The sequence below is a fragment of the Cherax quadricarinatus genome, unplaced genomic scaffold (genome assembly GCF_038502225.1).
Source record: "Cherax quadricarinatus isolate ZL_2023a unplaced genomic scaffold, ASM3850222v1 Contig725, whole genome shotgun sequence".
Lineage (NCBI taxonomy): Eukaryota > Metazoa > Arthropoda > Malacostraca > Decapoda > Parastacidae > Cherax > Cherax quadricarinatus.
In genome coordinates, this window is record NW_027195751.1 from 15,001 (window position 1) to 38,865 (window position 23,865).

Genomic DNA, 23,865 nt, shown 5'->3' on the forward strand with positions numbered 1-23,865 from the left:
TTTCTATGTGCTCTACCACTCTCCTGATAATCTTCTCCATGACTTTGCATACTATATACGTAAGTGAAACTGGTCTGTAATTTAATGCCTCGTGTCTGTCTCCTTTCTTAAAAATAGGACTGCATTTGCCGTCTTCCATACCTCAGGTAGTTGCTCATTTTCAATGACACACGGAGAGATGTCCAGTTCAACCGCCTTTGAGGTATCAATTTAACATAGCAGCTTCTTCACCACCTCCTCGGTTATGTGTATTTCATCCAGCACATGTTGGTGTATCCCATGTTGGTGTACCCTCCTATTTTGACTTCCCGGAGGCCTTTCTGTCTCCTCTGTAAATACTTCTTTAAATCTCTTGTTGAGCTCCTCACATACTCCTTGGTCGTTTCTTATGAGCTCCCCATCTTCCTTCCTCAACCTGATTACCTTGTCCTTGACTGCTATTTTCCTCCTGATGAGGCTATACAACAGCTTCCGACCAGACTTTCGATGCGATGTCGTTGTCGTGTTGTCGCTGGTCATCCCTCCTCATCTGTGCATGCTTGTTTCTGGCTCTTCGATTAATCTGTATTTTCCTGGGTCATTTGTCTTCAGTACTTTTTTCATTCTCTAGCACACTTAGGTTTTCCCTCCCAACAACTTTGGGTGAATCAAGGGCTCATTCTGGCCTTCTCAAGGGCAACAGTAATAATGGGAACAAACCTCTCCTCTGCCTCCTTGCATTTTGTTGTCACGTAGTCCATCATTTCGTTTACTGATTTTCCTGCCAATTCTCTTTCCCACTAACCCTCTTGCAGAAAGTTCCTTATGCCTGTGTAGTCCCCCCTTTGTAGTTTGTTTTTTCCCATTTTATTCCTGTTACCCTCTCCGCTTGTATCTCTATGTATTCAAAGCTCAGAACCAAGTGATCACTAGCTCCGAGGGGCCTTTTGTATATAATATCATCAATATCTGAACTATACAAGGTGAATACGAGGTCAAGTCTTGCTAGTTCATCCTCGCTTCTTCCTCTGGTTTTGTCTCTAACATGTTGAGGCATGAGGTTTCCCAGTACCACATCCATCATGGCTCTCCATGTACCGGGACCCTTATGAGGCTCCGGGTTTTCCCGGTCAATTTCCCTGTGACAGAAATCACCCATAACTAGTAACTTTGTTTTACCGGGTGAGCTCTTCTGGCCACCTTAGCTAGCGTGTCCACCAGTGATCTGTTGCTCTCTCCATATTCTTTTCTTGGCCTCCTGCAGTTTTGTGGCGGGTTGTACATCACTGCAATTACCACCTTAGAGCCTCCAGGCTGAATTGTTTCCACTGAGTAGTCCCTTTCACCCATTCCGTCCATTTCTTCCATTTTCACAAATCACAAATCCTCACCGGTTTTTAATGAACAATGCAAGCATTCCTCCCTCTGCCCCCCCCCTCCGCTACCTCTTTCTTTCTTTAGGTTCTGATATCCGTGTGTGTGTGTGTACTCGCCTATTTGTGGTTGCAGGGGTCGAGTCATAGCTCCTGACCCCGCCTCTTCACTGATCGCTACGAGGTCCTCTCTCTCCCTTTTCCATTAGCTTTATCAAACCTCGTCTTAAAACTGTGGATGGTTCCTACCTACACTGCATCACTTTCCAGGCTATTCCACTTCCTGACAACTCTATGACTGAAGAAATAATTCCTAACATCCCTTTGACTCAACGGAGTCTTCAACTTCCAATTGTGACCCCTTGTTGTTGTGTCCCATCTCTGGAACATCCAGTCTTTGTCCGCCTTGTCAATTCCTCGCCGTAAATTAATATGTTTTTATCATGTCTCCCCTAATCGTCCTGTCCTCCAGTGTCGTCAGTTTGTGTGTGTATGAGTGTGTGTATGTGTACACACACACACACACACACACACACACACACACACACACACACACACACACACACACACACACACACACACACACACACACAAGAAAGGCACTGCAATGGATCAGAGAATATCTGACAGGGAGGCAACAACGAGTCATGGTACGCGACGAGGTGTCAGAGTGGGCGCCTGTGACAAGCGGGGTTCCACAGGGGTCAGTCCTAGGACCTGTGCTGTTCTTGGTATATGTGAACGACATAACGGAAGGGATAGACTCAGAAGTGTCCTTGTTTGCAGATGATGTAAAGTTAATGAGAAGAATCAAATCGGACGAGGATCAGGCAGGACTACAAAGAGACCTGGACAGGCTACAAGCCTGGTCCAGCAACTGGCTCCTTGAATTTAACCCTGCCAAATGCAAAGTCATGAAGATTGGGGAAGGGCAAAGAAGACCGCAGACACAATATAGTTTAGATGGCCAAAGACTGCAAACCTCACTTAAGGAAAAAGATCTGGGGGTGAGGATAACACCGAGCATATCTCCTGAGGCGCACATCAATCAGATAACTGCTGCAGCATACGGGCGCCTGGCAAACCTACGGATAGCGTTCCGATACCTCAGTAAGGATTCGTTTAAGACTCTGTATACCATCTACGTCAGGCCCATACTGGAGTATGCAGCACCAGTTTGGAATCCACACCTAGTCAAGCACGTCAAGAAATTAGAGAAAGTGCAAAGGTTTGCAACAAGACTAGTCCCAGAGCTACGGGGATTGTCCTATGAAGAAAGGTTGAGGGAAATCGGCCTGACGACACTGGAGGACAGGAGGGTCAGGGGAGACATGATAACGACATATAAAATACTGCGCGGAATAGACGAGATGGACAAAGACGGGATGTTCCAGAGATGGGACACAGACACAAGAGGTCACAATTGGAAGTTGAAGACTCAGATGAATAAAAGGGATGTTAGGAAGTATTTCTTCAGTCATAGAGTAGTCAGGCCTTGGAATAGCCTAGAAAGTGATGTAGTGGAGGCAGGAACCATACATAGTTTTAAGGCGAGGTATGATAGAGCTCATGGGGCAGGGAGAAAGAGGACCTAGTAGCAATCAGCGAAGAGGCGGGGCCAGGAGCTGTGACTCGACCCCTGCAACCACAAATAGGTGAGTGCAAATAGGTGAGTACAAGGTAACACGGTAAGGTAAGATAACTGAAGTAAGAAATGAGAGGGAGGGGTGCGTTGATTGCATTTTCTTGGATTGCAAGAAGGCCTTCGACACAGCTCCTCACAAGAGATTAGTACAGAAGCTAGATGAACAGGCACGTATAACAGGAAGGGAATACTTAACAAGGAGGCAGCAGCGAGTCATGATCCGTGATGAGGTATCACAGTGGGCGCCTGTGACGAGCGGGGTCTCAAAGGGGTCAGTTCTGGGACCTGTGCTATTCTTGATATATGTGAACGACATGACGGAAGGGATAAACTCAGAAGTGTCCCTGTTTGCAGATGATGTGAAGTTAATGAGGAGAATTAAATTAGATGCGGACTAGACAGGTCTACAAAGAGACCTGGACAGGCTGGATGTGTGGTCCAGAAACTGGCTCCTAGAATTTAACCCCGCCAAATGCAAAACCATGAAGATCGGAGATGGGCAAAGAAGACCGCAGACAGAGTATAGGCTAGGAGGCCAAAGGCTGCAAACCTCACTCAAGGAGAAAGATCTAGGAGTGAGTATAATACCGAGAACGTCGCCAGAAGCCCACATTAACCAGATAACTGCTGCGGCATATGGGCGCCTGGCAAACCTGAGAATAGCGTTCCGTACCTCAGTAAGGAATCGTTCAAGACTTTATACACTATGTCCGTCAGGCCCATACTGGAGTACACAGCACCAGTTTGGAGCCCACACCTGGTCAAACACGTCAAGAAATTAGAGAAAGTGCAAAGGTTTGCAACAAGGCTAGTTCCAGAGCTGAGGGGAATGTCCTACGAAAAATGGTTAAGGGAAATCGGTCTGACGACACTGGAGGACAGGAGGGTAAGGGGAGACATCATAACGACATACAAAATACTGCGTGGAATAGACAAGGTGGACAGAGACAGGATGTTCCAGAGATGCGACATAGAAACAAGGGGTCACAATTGGAAGCTGAAGACTTAGATGAGTCAAAGGATTGTTAGATAGTATTTCTTCAGCCACAGAGTTGTTAGGAAGTGGAATAGTCTGGCAAGCGATGTAGTGGAGGCAGGAACCATACATAGTCTTAAGACGAGGTATGAAAAAGCTCATGGAGCAGGGAGTGGGAGGACCCAGTAGCGGTCCGTAAAGAGGCGGGGCTAGGAGCCGAGCCTGGCGGGGCCAGGAGCAACCACAATTAGGCGAGTACATATGCAGTTGCTGATGTCCGTTCACAGTGCTTGGCCCCGCCCTTTCGCTTGCCGTTAATGCTAAGAGATCCACTCTCTACTAGCTTTAAAAGTCTTGTTAAACCTCTGGAGTTTCTCCAATTTCATGATCTGTTTGACTAGGTGTGGGGTCCATACTGATTTCTCTGACGCATTTATGCTGCATTAGTTATTTGGTTGTTGTGCGCCTCAGGATATATGTTCGGTATGTTACTCACCTCAAATTCCTTCGCCATCAATGAGGTTTGCAGCCTTTGCCACCCGAACCTGTACTCCGTTTGCGGTCCTCATTTTCCTTACATAAGCTTTGCATTTGGTGGTGTTAAACTCCAGGAACTACTTGTGAAATCATGTCTGTAGCCTGTCCAGATCTATTTGTAGACTTTGTTGGCATCTGTCCTAGAACTGATCGTTGCGGAAGCCCTCTGTAACAACACACTTAAATCTACACCGTAACACATACCCACGTGACAGTACATAATACACAGTGGTGATTTCACTGTAATATGCATTCTTGTCACTCCCCTGAAACACACGCCCTTATTACATCACTGTAACACGTACAAGCGTCAATTTACAGTAACACATGCTCATGTCACACCATTACTTACGACACGCATCTTTTCCCAGCTGTGTTGGTTCAGGCTGAGTCTCTCTACGGAATGGGAGAGTTCGAGAGATCGCTGGTGCTGTTTCACCGCGGAGCTCGCAAAAGGCCTGACCTAACTTCCTTCACCCGCGGAATCCATAAGGCCAGGGAGGCCATCATTAACGCAATCGGAGGTAAGAGGAGCACTCATGAATACTCCATCTTTTTCCTACTCTCATAGTAGTATACAGTATTAAGTGAAGCTGGACAAGGTCCATCATAGAAATTACTCGTGTTCACTGACAGTAGTAGATCATGCACTCATGTTTGTGAAGTTCTTTGGAGTCCCAGTAGATCCTGCATGAAATTCTAAAAGAAAGTTAAAACGTATTTTGAGTTGCTGAAAAATTCTTTGTCTGTACAAGGGCTGAAAATTGCATTTTATGAAAACTCAACCAAGTTGGGCCCTGATAATTGTCCAAAACAACACCGTCAACTTGTGTATACATACAGTTGTTATATATAAATAAAGAATTATATCCTCCTAACGTGAATAATTTATGGAACGGGGATGTGTTTAAATTATCTGCATTACCGGTATCCTGGAATAACTGATCTGTGCATATATTAATCTTTGCAATGAAAGAAATATTGGTGAACAAAGATTCCACGTCGAAGGAAGCCATAGAATAATTAGCTAATTTAACATTACATAATTGTTTAGAAAAGGTAAAAGAATCTTTAACAGTGTAACAAATTAACAGATTACTTCGATTTATATCAAGAGGTAAAAGTAACAGGAATCCAAGTTATTTTACACCTTTATACATCACTAGATTATACATCACTAGATTATACATCACTAGATTATACATCACTAGATTATGCAGGTTAGTTTTGGACGCTATATTACAGAATGAATATAAATGCGTTGGAGAACATACAAAGATGGATGCCAAAATTAATCCACTGTATAAGGAATCTCCTGAATGAAGACTGATTAAGAACCTTGAACCTTCCCTCTCTTGAGAGACGAAGAATGAGAGAAGATATCACTGAAGTATATGAGTGGATAATGGGGAATAAACAAAGACGATATTAATAAAATACTGAAGATATAAAATCAAGAACTAGAAATAATGGATTAAGTTAGATAAAATTAGATTCAGAAAGGAAGTGGGTAAGTACTGTTTTGCAGAGTAGTCGATACGTGGAACAATCTTCCAAATAGGGTAACAGAAGCTAAAACCTTGGGAGGCTTCAAAAAGAGATTGGAAAAAAAATATGAATGAGAAGGGCTTTGTATGAAGCAAATGCTTGCATAGTTTAAGGAAAAGGCTTGCCAAGTGGGAGTAGATACAGTCAGAGTAAAAGGAAGTAAGGTACAAGGAGAATGTTATTAGAAAGTAAGAGAGGTGAAGGTTTATAAACTAATGGAAGACGCAGTTAGGGTATAATATAAGCAACTATTGGTAGGAAGATGGGTTAGTGAAAGAATAGGCAATGAGGCTGAAGAGGAATGGGATAGATATAAAAATGCAGCACTAGAATGTTCAGCAGAAGTTTGTGGATACATAAGGGAGGATGAAGGAAGGAAGAGGATCGATTGGTGGAATGACGAAGTAGAGAGCAGTAAGAGATGATGATGATACCATATGAGAGATTTCTACAAAGTAGAAGTGATATGAGGGAGGAAAGGTATATGGAGAGAAAAAAAGATGTTAAGAGAGTGGTGAAGGAATGCTCAAAGAGAACAAATGATAGAGTGGGTAATATGCTGTCAACAAATCTCGCTTAGAATACGAAAAAGTTTTGGAGTGACATTCATAAGTTGAGAAAGCTTAGGGAACGAATGGATTTGACAGCTTTCTAAACACTATACATGCTGCCCCGAGAACATTTATTCAGCATATAGAAATTGGATCGAATAGAAATGACCCGAAATGAAAGAATAATAGGCTCAAACATGTTATAGGACAGAAGAAAGGAGTTCATAGGCGCATCAAAAGAGGTGAGGGTCATCTTACGAGGGATTTAAAAACCCAAAAGATTATTTTCCAGGTTTGTAGAACAAAAGTTAGAGAAAAGATAGGTCCCCTTAAAAATAACTCTGGGCATCTTGCTGACTGGGAGAATAAAATAAAATGTGTTCTAGGTTTTCACATAGGAAGACACTAACAATATCCCAATAACTAACTTTTATAGTGGGCCTGAAGAAGATAAATTATGTAATATCACAGTCACTAAGGATATGGTAATCAAAGAAGTAGACCGACTGCAACAAAATAAATCCCCGGGCCCTGATGAGTGCAAGATGGAACTTTGTGAACCATTAACTAACATTTTTAATATATCTCTTCAAACAGGTGTAGTGTCTGATATGTGGAAGATGGCCTTTAGGAATTACCTATTTTTAAATCAGGAGACATTCAAATTACCGCCCAATAAACCTGACCTTAATTGTAGGCAAATTACTAGAGTCAATTATTGCTGATATTATAAGTCATCATCTTGATAAGCATATGATTAATGATACTCAGCATGGATTCACGAGGGGCCATTTTCTTCAGTAAAGCTTTTGAGGCTATTGATAACGATAAAGAATTTGATATTGGTTATTTGAATTTTATTAAGGCCTTTGATAGAGTTCCACACCAGAGACTGCTAAAGAAAGTAGCAGCTCATGGCACTGGGAAAAAGTGCTGTCATGGATCGAGTCATGGCTCACCAATAAGAAGTAGAGAATGTGCATAAATGGGGTAAAATCTGAGTGGGGATCTGTAACAAGTAGCATTCAACAGGGATCGGTTTTAATCCCATTGTCGTTTATAATATACATCAATGATGTTCGCGAGGGAGTCACTAGTGACATGAGCAAATTTGCTGATGACACGAAGATAGGGTTATAATCGATTCAGACGTAGATGTCACGGAACTTCAAGAGGATTTAAACAGAGTTCGCGGTCAGAAAAGTGGCAGATGCAGTGCAGTATAGACAAATACAAAGTTCTGAAGCTCGGAAATGTTCATAACCCCAGCACTTATCAGCTAAATAATGTAGAACTTAACCGTATAGAATGCGAAAAGGACTTGGGGTTTATGGTAAGCAGCAACCTTAAACCAAGACAGCAATGTCCAAGCGTGCGTAATAAGGCGAATATATTACATTAGTGGGGCATCACCTAGATTACGCAGCTCAGTTCTGGTCTCCATACAAGAACATAAGAACAGAAGAAAGCAGGAACACTGCAGTAGGCATGTTGGCCCATACTGGGCAGTTCCTTCTGAAATCCAACCCCACTAACAGAATAAACCATACCACGGGTGGGGTTTGAACCCGCGGTCAGAGACTCTGACCGCGGGTTCAAACCCCACGCGTGGTATGGTTTGTTTCCAATCGTGTCATTACGATTTCGTGAGCCACTAACAGAATATTTGCCCAACCCTAGCAATAAGCTCCGATAAATCCACTAACTCATGTGAAAGTCCCACTCAAATCCAACGCCTCTCACTCATGTATTTATCTAATCTTCGTGTCATCAGCGAATTTGCTCATATCACTAGTAATTCCCTCGTCAAGATCATTGCTATATATTATAAACAACAATGGGCCTAAAACTGATCCCTGTGGAACGCCACTTGTTACAGATCCCCATTCAGATTTTACCCCATTTACGCACACACTCTACTTCCAATTAGTGAGCCATGACTCGATCCATGACAGCACTTTTTCCTCAATGCCATGAGCTGCCACTTTTTTTAAGTCTCTGGTGCGGTACTCTATTAAACGCCTTACGAAAATCGAAATAAACAATACCGAATTCTTTATCGTGATCAACGGCCTCAAAAGCTGTACTGAAGAAAGTTAGTAAATTAGTTAGGCAAGAACGTTCCCTCGTGAATCCATGTTGAGTATCATTAATCAAATTATGCTTATAGAGATGGCTTCTTATAATATCAGCTGTAATTGACTAGTAATTTGCCTACAATTGAGGTTAGGCTTATTGGGCGGTAATTTGACGGTAATGACTGTCCCCTGTTTCAAAAATAGGAATTACATTGGCCATCTTCCACATATCAGACACTACATTTTTTTGAAGAGATACATTAAAAATCTTAGTCAATGGTTCACAGAGTTCCATTTTGCACTACTTCAAAACCCTTGAGAAAAGATCATCAGGACCCTGGGATTTATTTTGTTTCAGTCGGTCTATTTGTTTCATAACCATTTCGCTAGTGACTGTGATATTACATAATTTATCTTCTTCAGGCCCATTATAAAAAATTAATTATTGGGATATTGTTAGTGTCTTCCTGTGTGAAAACCGAGAGAAAATAATTATAAAAAATAGAGCCTATTTCATTCTCCTTTTCAGTCAGAAGCCCAAAGTTATTTTTAAGGGGACCTATTTTTCTCTAACTTTTCTTCTGTAAACCTATAAAAAAACTTATGGGTTAGTTTTCGAATCCCTTGCAACTTTAATTTCGTATTACAGTTTAGCTTTTATCCCCTTTGTAACCTCCCTCTTAATGACCATATATTTATTCATAAGATGACCCTCTCCTCTTCTGATGCACCTATAAATTCCTTTCTTCTGCCCTAATAGATATTTGGGCCTATTATACATCCACTGACGGTCATTTCTATTCGGAATAAATGTACTTTGGGCAGCATGTATAGTGTTTAGAAAGCTCTCATACTGATAGCTCTCTTCGTTACCTCAGTCAACAGATGACAGTTGTTCTCTAAGCCCATTGTAATGTGCTCAGCGAAAATCTGGGATCATTACTAAGTTATCCCTATTATCTTACTTCCATTCAGTGCTACAGGTAATTGATTTGTGGTCGCTTGCGCCAAGTTCCTCTGAAATTTCTAAATTATTAACAAGGGATTCTTTTTTTGCCAGAACCAAGGTTATTTTCCTTTATAGGTTCTATGACAAACTGCTTTAAAAAACAGTCCTGAACTATCTGTATGAAGTCGTTAGGCTCTAAATTCCCAGTCAAGGAATTCTAATCAATATGATTAAAGTTAAAGTCCCCTAGAATTACTACGTTATCGTGCCTTGTGGCCTTAACAATTTCCTCCCGCAGTAGTCTTCCTTGGTCTCTATCCAAGTTTGGGGGACGGTATATCACACCTAAAATAAATTTTTCTTGCCTCTCTGAAAATTCTACCCAAACTGACTCATTATGTGTTACACATTTTATACAGGATTTTATGCAACAAATTAAACTGTCTCGGACAGAGTACCACCCCACCCCCTTACAATTTAAAACCCTGAGTGTGACATTCAGGAGGCATGTCCCGATTTTTCATATTAAACCTCGTCTCAGTTATGGGATAAACATTAATGTTACCAGCACTTGCAACTAATCTCAATTCGTCCATCTTATTTCTCGCACTACGACTATTAGTATATGTTTAAAAAAACCTCCCTTCTCTTTTCTCTTCCTGCACATTTCTGTTCCTCCACTATCCCTGGCTTGAAGACTGGTAGGCGATTGTAGACCAAGCGTTTACAGTGAACCATACAAGTGAATATGATTTAGATAAGGGTAAAGAGGTTTACATTTCATTTATGGATCTGGAAAAAAGCATCTGAAAAGGAGGATAGTTGAGCAATGTGAATGATGTTGCAGTTGAATGCAATAGGTGGTAGGTAACTTAAAGCAATTAAGAATTTTACGAGGATAGTGAGGCTCAGGTTAGAGTATGTAGGAGGGAGATTATTTCCCGGTAAATAGGCCTTAGACAGGGATGTGTAATGTCACCATGGTTGCTCAATATATTTATAGATGGAATAGTAAGAGAAGTGAATGCTCGGGTGTTGGCAAGAGGTGTGGGGTTAAAAGATTAAGAATCTAACACAAAGTGTGAGTTGTCACAGTTGCTTTTCGTTAATGACACTGTGCATTTGGGAGATTCTGAAGAGAAATTGCAGAGGTTTGTGGACTAATTTTGGAGGGTATGATAAGGAAGAAAATTAAAAATGACACTGGAAAGTGAAAGTTGATGAGGATGACAACAACAAAAAATAGCTAATGAGAGATTGGATATCAAATTAGAGGAAAGGAGTATGGAGGAAGTGAATGCATTCAGATTTCTGGCAGATGGGTCTATGAAAAACAAGGTGAACTATAGAACTGTCGAGGTTAAAAAGGTGAGTGGTGCACTAGGGAGTCTGTGGACACAAAGAACTTTATCTATAAAAGCAAAGAGGGGAATGTATGAGTATAATGGTACCACGCTGCTATATGGGTGTGAAGCATGGGTGGTAACTGTTGCAACAAATAGAAGGCTGGAGGTTGTGGAGGTATAATGTCTGAGGATAATGTGTGGTGAGAATATTATCCACAGTTTGGAGATTAGAAGTAAGTACAGGGTTTCTAAAAGAATTATCCAGCATCAAAACTATTTGCCTCCATTTGCTCTTATCTAACACACTCACACATGCTTGCTGGAAGTCCAAGCCCTCGGACACAAAACCTCCTTTACCCCCTCCCTCCAACCTTTCCTAGGACGACCCTTACTCTGCCATTCTTCCACTATAGATTTAAATGGATTTCAAGTCATTCAATTTTGTTCTGTCCTCAGTAAATGTCCGAACCGTGTCAACAACCCTTCCTCAGCCCTCTGGATAATTCTTTTAGAAACCCAGCACCTACTAATCTCCAAGCAATAGATTATCTTCAGCTATAGATTGTTTTCAGCTTTCTCCTTGCTGCAGCATTCACCAGCAATGTTTAACATCCATATAAGAGCGTTGTTACCACTATACTCTCATATAATCCCCTCTTTGCTTCCATGGATAACGTTCTTTGTCCACTCAGATTCCTCAGGGCACCTCTCAGCTTTTCCTCATTAGTTCTGTGGTTCACCTCGTCTTTCATAGACCTAACTGCTGATAACTCCACTCCCAGATATCTGAATACATTCACTTCCTCCATACTCCCTCCACCAATTTGACATCCGGTGTTTCATTACCTATTTTTTTTTTATCCTTATCACCTTATTCTTTACTATTTCACTATTAATTTCTTTCTCTTACATTCCCTCCTAAAGTCGACCACTAACCTCTGCAACTTCTCTTCAGAATCTCCCAAAAGCAGTGTCATCAGCAAAATTAACTGTGACAACTCCCACTTTGTCTTAGATTCTTTATCTTTTAATACCAGAACTTTTGCCAACACCCGAGGATTCACTTTTCTTGCAACCCCATCTATAATTATATTGACCAACCATGATGACATTACTCACCCCTGAATAGGTCTACTTTTACTGGGAAATAATCTCACTTACTCTTACATTCTCTAACCTGAGCCTCACTATCCTCATAAAAATTCTTAATTGCTTTCAATAACCTCTCACCTATTCCATACACTTGCAACATTGCCACATTGCCTCCCTATCCACCCTCTCATACGCCTTCTCCAAATACATAAATGCAACGAGAAACCTCTTTACCTTTAAATGAACTTGGTTTATACATCCCCTACCCTTCCTAAAGCCTCCTTGTTCGTCTGGGATCCTGCTCTTAGTCTTTAACATACACGTTAACAGGTATACTCAGCAGTCTTATTCCCTATAATTTTTACACACTCTTTTGTCCCCATTACCTTCATACAGAGGAACTATGCATGCTCTCTGCCAATCCTTAGGTACATTCTCATCTTTTATACATTAAATAAAATCAACAATCATTCCAACATTATATCCACTCCCCCTTTTAACATTTCTGTCTTGATCCCATCAATCCCGGTTGCTTTACCACCTTTCAGTCCTAACAGTTGTTGTATCTCCCTGGCCAGTGCACGAAATCACAGTTTCCCTAGCTTCATCGTCTAACAGTTTCTGATAATCTTCCCTCCATCATCCCGATACCTCCAACTCTTCATCTAATAACTCTTCTCTTCTATTTTTGTCATAACTATTCGTTCCCCAGGCTTTCATAACTTATTAAAATTATTAAAATTTGCTGGCAGCATTTCACTCTCGTTTTACATTCCTTCACCACTCTCTTAACTTCTCTTTTTCTCCTCAAACTCCTCCCTCCTCATATCACTTCTACTTTGTAAAAACCTCTCATATGCTAACTTTTTCTCTCTTACTACTGTCTTCTTCATTTCACCAATTGCTCTTCTTTCCTCCCTCACCCACCCTCCTATTTCCACAAACTTCTCACACTGTATTTTTATATCTACTCCATACACTGTTCAATCTCATTGCATATAGTCTCACTTGCCAATCTTTCTAGAAATAGTTGATTATATCTTACCCGAACTTCCTCCTCCTTCATTTTATAATATTCACCTCTGTCTTACTTTCTGATACCATTCTTCTTATACCCTATCGACTTTTTACTTTTAATGTAGCTTGCACTTCATCTACCTTTTACTCTTACTGTTGCTACCACTAAAAAATTATCTGATATATCTGTTGCCCCTCTATAAAAATGCGCATCCTGAAATCTACCCATCAACCTTTTATCCACCAATACATAGTGCACCAAACTTCAGTTATTACACCCTATATCATATCTCGTATACTTATCTTTTTTTCTTAAAATAAATATTACCTATTACCAATCCTGTTTCTATACAAAATTCACTCAGATGCCTCACATTACCGTTTGCCCCTGGCACCCAAACTAACATCTATAACTGTTTCTCACGCAAGTATCCTACCACTTTTACTCTCTCTTTAAACATTCACTTAATATCTCCCAAAAATCTCTCCTCTACACGCCTTTCTTCTCCAAGTGCATGAATGTATCCGACCCTTATTTTAATACACATAATCCTTGAATTTATTCATTTATACTCCCTCTTCTCCTTTCATAACTGATCTTTCAATATTGTTGCTAGAACTTTCTTAGCTCTAACGGTCTCGGAAACTCAATGACCTTATCCCATTTATCTCAAGCCACTTAAAACTTCCATTGCCCTTCAGCTTTGTTTCGCTTAGATCCAACACATCCAACCTCTTTTTGTTCATAACATTGGTAATCATCTTTTTCTTAACATCTGAAGAACATAATAACATCCCATCTTTATAAAGTTTTTTTATTACTTTTTAATAGTTTACACAGGTGTCAGTAGCTCGTTGCTCCCGGCATTTTAATCGCCTCTTACGACACACATGACTTACAGAGAAAAAGATTTCTTCCTAATTCTTCATGGAAATGAAAGGAACAAGAACAAGAACAATTAAGATAACAGAAAATTTATATGGGTGTGTATATATATTCGTGTACATGTATATGTAGTGTAAGTAAAAGCAGAAATATGTGCCTGTTTTCTTACGTGTTTATGTGACAGAAAGACCCCAGCAATGCTACCATTGTGTAAAACAATTACCGGTATCCGTTTCACGAGCATTTAGCAGGACTGTAGCATATCCCATGGTGGTAGTAAACCCCAGGGTGGTAGTACATCCCTGGGTGATAGTTCATCCCAGGGTGGTAGTAAACCCCAGAGTGGTAGTACATCCCTGGGTGATAGTTCATCCCAGGGAGGTAGTTCATCCCATGGTGGTAGTACATCCCAGAGTGGTAGTAAACCCCAGGGTGGTAGTACATCCCTGGGTGGTAGTTCATCCCAGAGTGGTAGCAAACCCCAGGGTGGTAGTACATCCCTGGGTGGTAGTTCATCCCAGAGTGGTAGTACATCCCAGGGTGGTAGTAAACCCCAGGGTGGAAGTATATCCCAGGGTGGTAGTACATCCCAGGGTGGTAGTACATCCCAGGGTGGTAGTACATCCCGGGGTGGTAGTACATCCCGGGGTGGTAGTACATCCCAGGGTGGACGTACATCCCAGGGTGGTAGTACATCCCAGGGTGGACGTACATCCCAGGGTGGTAGTACATCCCATGGAAGTACATCCCTGGCTCGTAGTACATTCCAGGGTGGTAGTACATTCCAGGGTGGTAGTACATCCCAGGGTGGTAGTACATTCCAGGGTGGTAGTACATCCCAAGGTGATAGTACATCCCCGGGTGGTAGTACATCCCAGGGTGGTAGTACATCCCAGGGTGGAAGTACATCCCAGGGTGGTAGTACATCCCGGGGTGGTAGTACATCCCAGGGTGGTAGTACATCCCAGGGTGGTAGTACATCCAGGGGTGGTAGTACATCCCAGGGTGGTAGTATATCCCACGATGGCAGTACATCCCAGGGCGGTAGTACATCCCAGGGTGGTAGTACACCCCAGGGTGGTAGAACACCCCAGGGTGGTAGTACATCCCAGGGCGGTAGTACATCCCAAGATGGTAGTACACCCCAGGGTGGTAGTACATCCCAGGGTGGTAGTACACCCCAGGGTGGTAGAACACCCCAGGGTGGTAGTACATCCCAGGGCGGTAGTACATCCCAAGATGGTAGTACACCCCAGGGTGGTAGTACATCCCAGGGTGGTAGTACACCCCAGGGTGGTAGAACACCCCAGGGTGGTAGTACATCCCAGGGTGGTAGTACATCCCAGGGTGGTAGTATATCCCACGATGGCAGTACATCCCAGGGCGGTAGTACATCCCAGGGTGGTAGAACACCCCAGGGTGGTAGTACATCCCAGGGCGGTAGTACAACCCAAGATGGTAGTACACCCCAGGGTGGTAGTACATCCCAGGGTGGTAGTACACCCCAGGGTGGTAGAACACCCCAGGGTGGTAGTACATCCCAGGGTGGTAGTACACCCCAGGGTGGTAGTACACCCCAGGGTGGTAGAACACCCCAGGGTGGTAGTACATCCCAGGGTGGTAGTACACCCCAGGGTGGTAGTACATCCCAGGGTGGTAGTACATCCCAGGATGGTAGCACACCCCAGGGTGGTAGTACATCCCAGGGTGGTAGTACATCCCAGGGTGGTAGTACACCCCAGGGTGGTAGTACATCCCAGGGTGGTAGTACACCCCAGGGTGGTAGAACACCCCAGGGTGGTAGTACATCCCAGGGCGGTAGTACATCCCAGGGTGGTAGTACACCCCAGGGTGGGTGCTGTTTACCAACCTACTATGAGCCATCAATCCGAGAAGCATAAATGTAGTGGAACTGGGCAATTCCATGATTCAAGGAAATACGTGGCTGTGGTAAATAAGATAAACACTAACATCATTTTACTTTCGTTTGAAATATCAGCCTTAACGAGCAGTACACACATTAATGCAATCACGAAGGAGTGTTTTGATTTATATTTTTGTCGTTACTTTCACAATGATTTTTGCGAAATTATTGCTTACAAAAATTTTCGATTGCCTTGGCTAGTTAAGCAAAAATCGCAAATTTTATCTATTCGGAACCACACACACACACACACACATATATATATATATATATATATATATATATATATATATATATATATATATATATATATATATATATATATATATATATATATATATATATATTTTATATATATATATATATATATATATATATATATATATATATATATATATATATATATATATATATATATATATATATATATATATATATATATATATACATATATATACATATATACATATATACATATACATATACACACACACGCACACATTCAGTTGTTTATTCTTATTCTTTTTCTGTTTACATCTATTATTTAAAAATACGTACTTAAATGAAACACGATTCTCAAAGCTTCAGGGAAACTGAACTGTATTGCAAATCGAAATATTTTTTTACCATTCACAGCTAGTTGCTTCTAGCAGGATCCATTGTGACTCTAGCGGACATAACTAACACAAGTAATTGATCTACTTCAACTTCTCAATGAAGAGTCACTGAAGCCTGAAAAATTTCAGGTTTCCTTAGTACGGGATATTAAAGTATTGAATATGTTTAGGATGTAAGCAGGTTACTCGGCTCGATATGAATATGTTGGAAAAAAAAATTCCGTACCACAATATTAAATAACTTTTTTAGTTAAGTATTCTATGGTAAATTATGAAGCATGAACTTAAGGATAAAATTAATCGTAAGTCTAATATAAATCATGTGGACTGTTTAAATAGAATTCATACAACTCATGCTATATAATTTAGTAAAAAACAATTAAAATACAGTACAGACTGTCCGGTAACCGTTTGATATCTTTATAATATATATATATATATATATATATATATATATATATATATATATATATATATATATATATATATATATATATATATATATATATATATATATATATATATATATATATATATGCAAAACAACCACTCTGAAAGAATAGAGAAAATCCAAGCGCTTTCGTGACTATTCACATTAACAAGGAACTATGAAAGTGAAGCATCCAAGAAAGCTATATAAGGGGTCCGGCCAGCACCTCACTATCAGATCCCATAACGGTTAAACACGTGACGCACGGCGAGCCAACTTGGATAGGTCCTTTGCACAACTCACCCCCAAGCTATTCTACCCAAGAAAATTTAAAAATTATTTGTCCAGTGTATTATTAAATTCTTACCAAATCCTATTAATTATAAATGGATCTAATTTATATAAACCAAAGGAAATATTCATATTATTGTCAAAACTGCTTTTTATGAAACAAGATTCAATTATATTCCTGTCGACCATGGACTTGCTTCATACTACTTTCTCAACTTTTTGAAAATCAATTGGATTGTTAAAATCTCTTACATGAATAAATAGAGCATTGGAATCTTGTCCAGTTCTAATGCTATATTTATGTTGTTTTAATCTTAGTTCGAGATTTTTACCAGTTTGACCGTAATAAACTTTATCGCAAATTTTACAAGGAATCCTATAGACACATCCATCAGCATTTTGGGGGGAATTCTTTATCAAAAGTTTTTTTTACTGTATCAAGATTTTTGAATACAACTTTAATATTAAAAGTCTTAAGAAGAGAAGGCATATCAACCAAGTTTTCATGGTAAGGGAGAACCAACATATATTTAGTTGAATAAGGCTGGTTGCCCCTTTTTGGATTATAAAAAGTGTTTCTAGCAACTTTAAAAGATTTATCAATTACATTTCTTGGGTATTTTAAATCATTACCTATTTCATAAATTTTGGATATTTCCTCATCTATGAACTCAGGACTACAAATTCGTAAAGCTCTCAAAAACATTGATGAGAAAACAGACAGCTCCATAGGGTCAGTTTCATATAAATTATCCAAATGGCTTGTTGATATATTGAGCCCAATTGTTGGCAAAATTTCTAACTTTAATGTTAAAAACAACATAGACTTGGTTGATAAATTAAGCTCCTTGACTGACTTAAATGGTTTTAACATGGTTAGTTTTGATGTTACTTCCTTGTTTACGAAAGTTCCTGTTGATGATTTATTAAGTTTCTTATCTGAAGAACTCGTTAACTATGATTTACCATTGCCAGTTCCCACTATCATTAAACTTATTAAACTTTGCATTGTTGATGCAAAATTTGTATTTAATGATAAGTTTTACACTCAGAAGTTTGGTATGGCAATGGGAAATCCTCTTTCACCTGTTCTTAGTAACCTATACATGGATTTTTTTGAAACAAGGTTGCTTAACACAATCCTCCCTAATAGAGCTAAATGGTTCAGATATGTTGATGATATTTTGTGTCTTATGCCCCCAAAAAAATGTAGATATACACCATTTTCTTGGAAAATTAAATAGCTTAGCCCATTCTATAGACTTTACTGTTGAGTTTGAAGAAAATAACTCATTGCCTTTTCTAGATGTTTTAATTATTAAGGGTAATAATGAATTCAAATTTAAAATTTACAGAAAACCTACAAATAACTGTTCCTATGTCCACTATTATTCCTCGCATCAAGATAGAGTCAAACTGTTTGTTTTCTCATCAATGTTTTTGAGAGCTTTACGAATTTGTAGTCCTGAGTTCATAGATGAGGAAATATCCAAAATTTATGAATGATTTCGTTCGGATTTTTAACCCCGGAGGGTTAGCCACCCAGGATAACCCAAGAAAGTCAGTTCGTCATCGAGGACTGTCTAACTTATTTCCATTGGGGTCCTTAATCTTGTCCCCCAGGATGCGACCCACACCAGTCGACTAACACCCAGGTACCTATTTGCTGCTAGGTGAACAGGACAATAGGTGTAAGGAAACGTGTCGGAATTTCCACCCGCCGGGAATCGAACCCGGGCCCTCCGTGTGTGAAGCGGGAGCTTTAGCCACCAGACCACCACCCAAGAAATGTAATTGATAAATCTTTTAAAGTTGCTAGAAACACTTTTTATAATCCAAAAAGGGGCAACCAGCCTTATTCAACTAAAAATATGTTGGTTCTCCCTTACCATGAAAACTTGGTTGATATGCCTTCTCTTCTTAAGACTTTTAATATTAAAGTTGTATTCAAAAATCTTGATAGAGTAAAAAAACTTTTGATAAAGAATTCCCCCCAAAATGCTGATGGATGTGTCTATAAGATTCCTTGTAAAATTTGCGATAAAGTTTATTACGGTCAAACTGGTAAAAATCTCGAACTAAGATTAAAACAACATAAATATAGCATTAGAACTGGACAAGATTCCAATGCTCTATTTATTCATGTAAGAGATTTTAACCATCCAATTGATTTTCAAAAAGTTGAGAAAGTAGTATGAAGCAAGTCCATGGTCGACAGGAATATAATTGAATCTTGTTTCATAAAAAGCAGTTTTGACAATAATATGAATATTTCCTTTGGTTTATATAAATTAGATCCATTTATAATTAATAGAATTTGGGAAGAATTTAATAATACACTGGACAAATAATTTTTAAATTTTCTTGGGTAGAATAGCTTGGGGGTGAGTTGTGCAAAGGACCTATCCAAGTTGGCTCGCCGCGCGTCACGTGTTTAACCGTTGTGGGATCTGATAGTGAGGTGCTGTCCGGACCCCTTATGTAGCTTCCTTGGATGCTTCACTTTCATAGTTCCTTGATAATGTGAGTAGTCACGAAAGAGCTTGGAATTTCTCTATTCTTTCAGAGTGGTTGTTTTGCATATATATATATATATATATATATATATATATATATATATATATATATATATATATATATATATATATATATATATATATATATATATATATATATATATATATATATATATATATATATATATATATATATATATATATATATACATCAAGGAGTCAAACCCATGCTGCTTTGGTCTGCCTCATGGTGGGCGAGAACTCATGACACCTTAATCCACGGGACAACACAATCGTTAAGAGTAGCGCATCAAGCAGAACTGGATATTGTACTCGCTACTCAAGGACATGCGTTGGTGTGGATGACTCTAGGCTAATTTCATTCTACTCCATGTTTGTTGTACTAGTACACAAAGCAGTAATTTATATTTTTGTACCCACGAACAAGTGGTATTGATCAATAACAACACTGCGATTATATATAGCCGGACTTGAGTACTGGAAATGGGAAATACAATGCCTGCACTTGAAAGAAGGGGTTTGGGATATTGGCAGTTTGGAGGGATATGTTATACATCTTTAAATATGCTTCTAAACTGTCGTATTTGGGCGCCTCTGCAAAGACAATGATTATGTATGAGGTGAAAGTGTTGAATGATGAAGAAAGTATATTGCTTTTGGGTCACCCTGCCTCGGTGGGAGACGGCCGACTTGTTGAATATATATATATATATATATATATATATATATATATATATATATATATATATATATATATATATATATATATATATATATATATATATATATATATATATATACCATTAAAAATGTTCTTTGATAAAAAAAATTGTTTTTAATACAGCTTGAAGAGATTTCACCAGGAGTTGCCTCTGGAGTTTCCAGAGGTAAAGTTTCAAGCTTCAGGCAAAAAGAAAGGAAAATGTATTTTAACAGCTTTAGCCAACATATCCAGAAAGATTATTTCATTGATATATTCTAAAACCAAACATGTTTGGAACTAATGCAGAAATCCTAAATGTATTTGCCTGTACTGCATCTATTTCAGCCATGGATCGACCAAGTGGAAGACGCAGCAGCAAAGGTTTTCAGCTGTTCTTGAATATCACTAGTTGTTGTTATTTATTGTATCTAATCCTAATTTTCTGAAGTTCTGCTTCAGTATCGGTCTTCTTAACAAAGCATCTTTCATTAATTCCTTCAGAATAAACTTAATTAGCCAGAACCTCCTAATTTTCACCTATGAAAAATGCTGAATAAATTTTCTTACAAAAAAATAAATATATAATCAGTCTTTTGAAAATATGTCTCCGAAACTGAACTTGTCACATTTGGTAGTTTATGGATATATATAAAATTTTATTTCAAAATATAGGGAGGTACCACCTCTAGAACTTTACTGGGGACCCTCATCCTCAGAGAAGACAATAAACCTACCTCAGGGAAAACACAAGGTTCTACCCGGAGCTGTTTGAATATTTTCTTCTTCTGCCACCCCCTCTATTTTATATTCTATAGGAAATTTTATTAACAGACAGAATACATTAACAGAAAACACAAACATGAATACACTGGTATAATATATCAAAGATTATGAATCTCCTCTAGCTCCTCCGAAGCCAGACGCGAGCCCAGTATGCAGCATCCATTTCCCCACTGGATGGCCACGCTGAGGCGCTGGAACATGAAAGTGGCTGCCCTTGTGTCCCTGGTGGTGTCGATGAGTCTGAAACCCAGTTCTTTAAGGAAACTTGTGGCATTTTTCCGCATGATCCCAAGATCTCTGATCCCACTGGGACAAATTGATACTGTTGGCTTATGTCCCTGTACTTGCTGATGTTGTACTACTCCCTGTGATCAGCAGCTCCTCCCTGTCTCCCGACACTGTGATGGATGTAGGTGTCAGCCAGCGTCCATACTAAATTACATATATACATATATATATATATATATATATATATATATATATATATATATATATATATATATATATATATATATATATATATATATATATATACATATATATATATATATATATCTTTATATATAAAGACATAATCTAAGACAAAGTGGGAATTTTCATAGTTGCTCTTTGCAACTATGAAAAGTTGCAGATGTTAGTGGATGAGTTTGGTAATGTAAAAGAAAATTAAGAGAGAATATAGGAAAGAGTAAGGTGATGAGGATAACAAACAAATTAGGTAACGAAAGATTGGATATCAGATTGCAGGGAGAGAGTATGGAGGAGATGAATGTATTCAGATATTTAGGAGTGGACGTGTTAGCAGATGGCTCTATGAAAGATGAGGTGAATTACAGAATTTACGAGGGAAAAAAGGTGAGTAGTGTACTGATGAGTCTGTGGAGACAAAGAACTTTGTCCATGTAAGCAAAGAGGGAAATGTATGAGTATAGTTACACCAACGCTCTAATATGGGTGTGAAACATGGATGGCGAATGTTGCAACAAGGAGAAGGCTGGAGGCAGTGGGGTTGTCACGTCTGAGGGCAATGTGTGGTGTGAATATAATGCGGAAAATTCGTTGTTTGGAAATTAGGAGGAGGTGTGGAATTACCAACACTATCCAGAGGGCTGAGGACGGGTTGTTGAGGTGGTTCGGACATGTAGAGAGGGTGGAACAAAATAGAATGACTTCAAGAGTGTATAAATCTGTAGTGGAAGGAAGGGGGAAGAGGGGTCGGCATTAGAATGGTTGGAGGGAGGGGGTAAAGGAGGTTTTGTATGCAACGGGCTTGGGCTTCCAGTAAGCATGAGTGAGCATGTTAGATAGGAGCGAATTTAGACAAATGGGTTCTAGGACTTGACGTGCTGTTGGAGTGTGAGCAGGGTAACATTTATGAAGGGATTCAGAGAAACTGGCAGGCCGGACTTGAGTCCTGGAGATGGGAAGTACAGTGCCTGCACTCTGAAGGAGGGGTGTTAATGTTGCAGTTTAAAATTTGGAGTGTAAAGCACCCTTCTGGCAAGACAGTGATGGAGTGAATGATGGTGAAAGCTTTTCTGTTTCGGGCCACCCTGCCTTGGTGGGAATCGGCCAGTGTGATAATAATAAAATTAAAAATAGTTATAATATATATATATATATATATATATATATATATATATATATATATATATATATATATATATATATATATATATATATATATATATATATATATATATATATATATATATATATATACAATGTCCTCCCAAATAAGTTAAACTTTCGATTCTGGCTAAAATAGCAACGCTCTTCTTGCCGAATAAGGCAAGCGAAAATTTGTGAATGTAATACTTTCGCAAAAATCATTCTCAACCTAACGAAAATATTTTTTCATTGTGTTTATTAAATTATTGTAAACTTATCTATAAGATATTTATTTGATTAGGATTAATTAAATTGTGCTTATTGTATTAAGGTTAGGTAAGTTTTCTAAGGTTCTTTTGGTACAAAATTTCTAATTTTACATTAACATAAATGAAACAATATATCTTTAAATGTATAAGAGAAAATTTAAAAAAAAATCTAATATTAAATGAGGTCCTGCTAATTGACAAGTTTTACCTATTCGGCAATATATATATATATATATATGTATATATATATATATATATATATATATATATATATATATATATATATATATATATATATATATATATATATATATATACATATATATGTATATATATATATATATATATATATATATATATATATATATATATATATATATATATATATATATATATTTATATATATATATATATATATATATATATATATATATATATATATATATATATATATATATATATATATATATATATATATATATATATATATATATATATATATATATATATATATATATATATATATATATATATATATATATATTTTATCACACTGGCCGATTCCCACCAAGGCAGGGTGGACCGAAAAAGAAAAACCTTCACCATCATTCACTCCATCACTGTCTTGCCAGAAGGGTGCTTTACGCTACAGTTTTTAAACTGCAACATTAACACCCCTCCTTCAGAGTGCAGGCACTGTACTTCCCATCTCCAGGACTCAAG

General features: G+C 38.7%; 1 protein-coding gene across 1 annotated transcript in view; it reads left to right on the forward strand.

The window, feature by feature from the left end:
• LOC128685765 (outer dynein arm-docking complex subunit 4) overlaps positions 1-23,865 on the forward strand; it is a 124,881-nt gene that overhangs the window by 5,493 nt on the left and 95,523 nt on the right. The window contains exon 3 of the mRNA XM_070080632.1: positions 4,882-5,034. Coding sequence (XP_069936733.1) covers positions 4,882-5,034 — 153 coding nt within the window. The remainder of the gene's footprint in view (positions 1-4,881; positions 5,035-23,865) is intronic.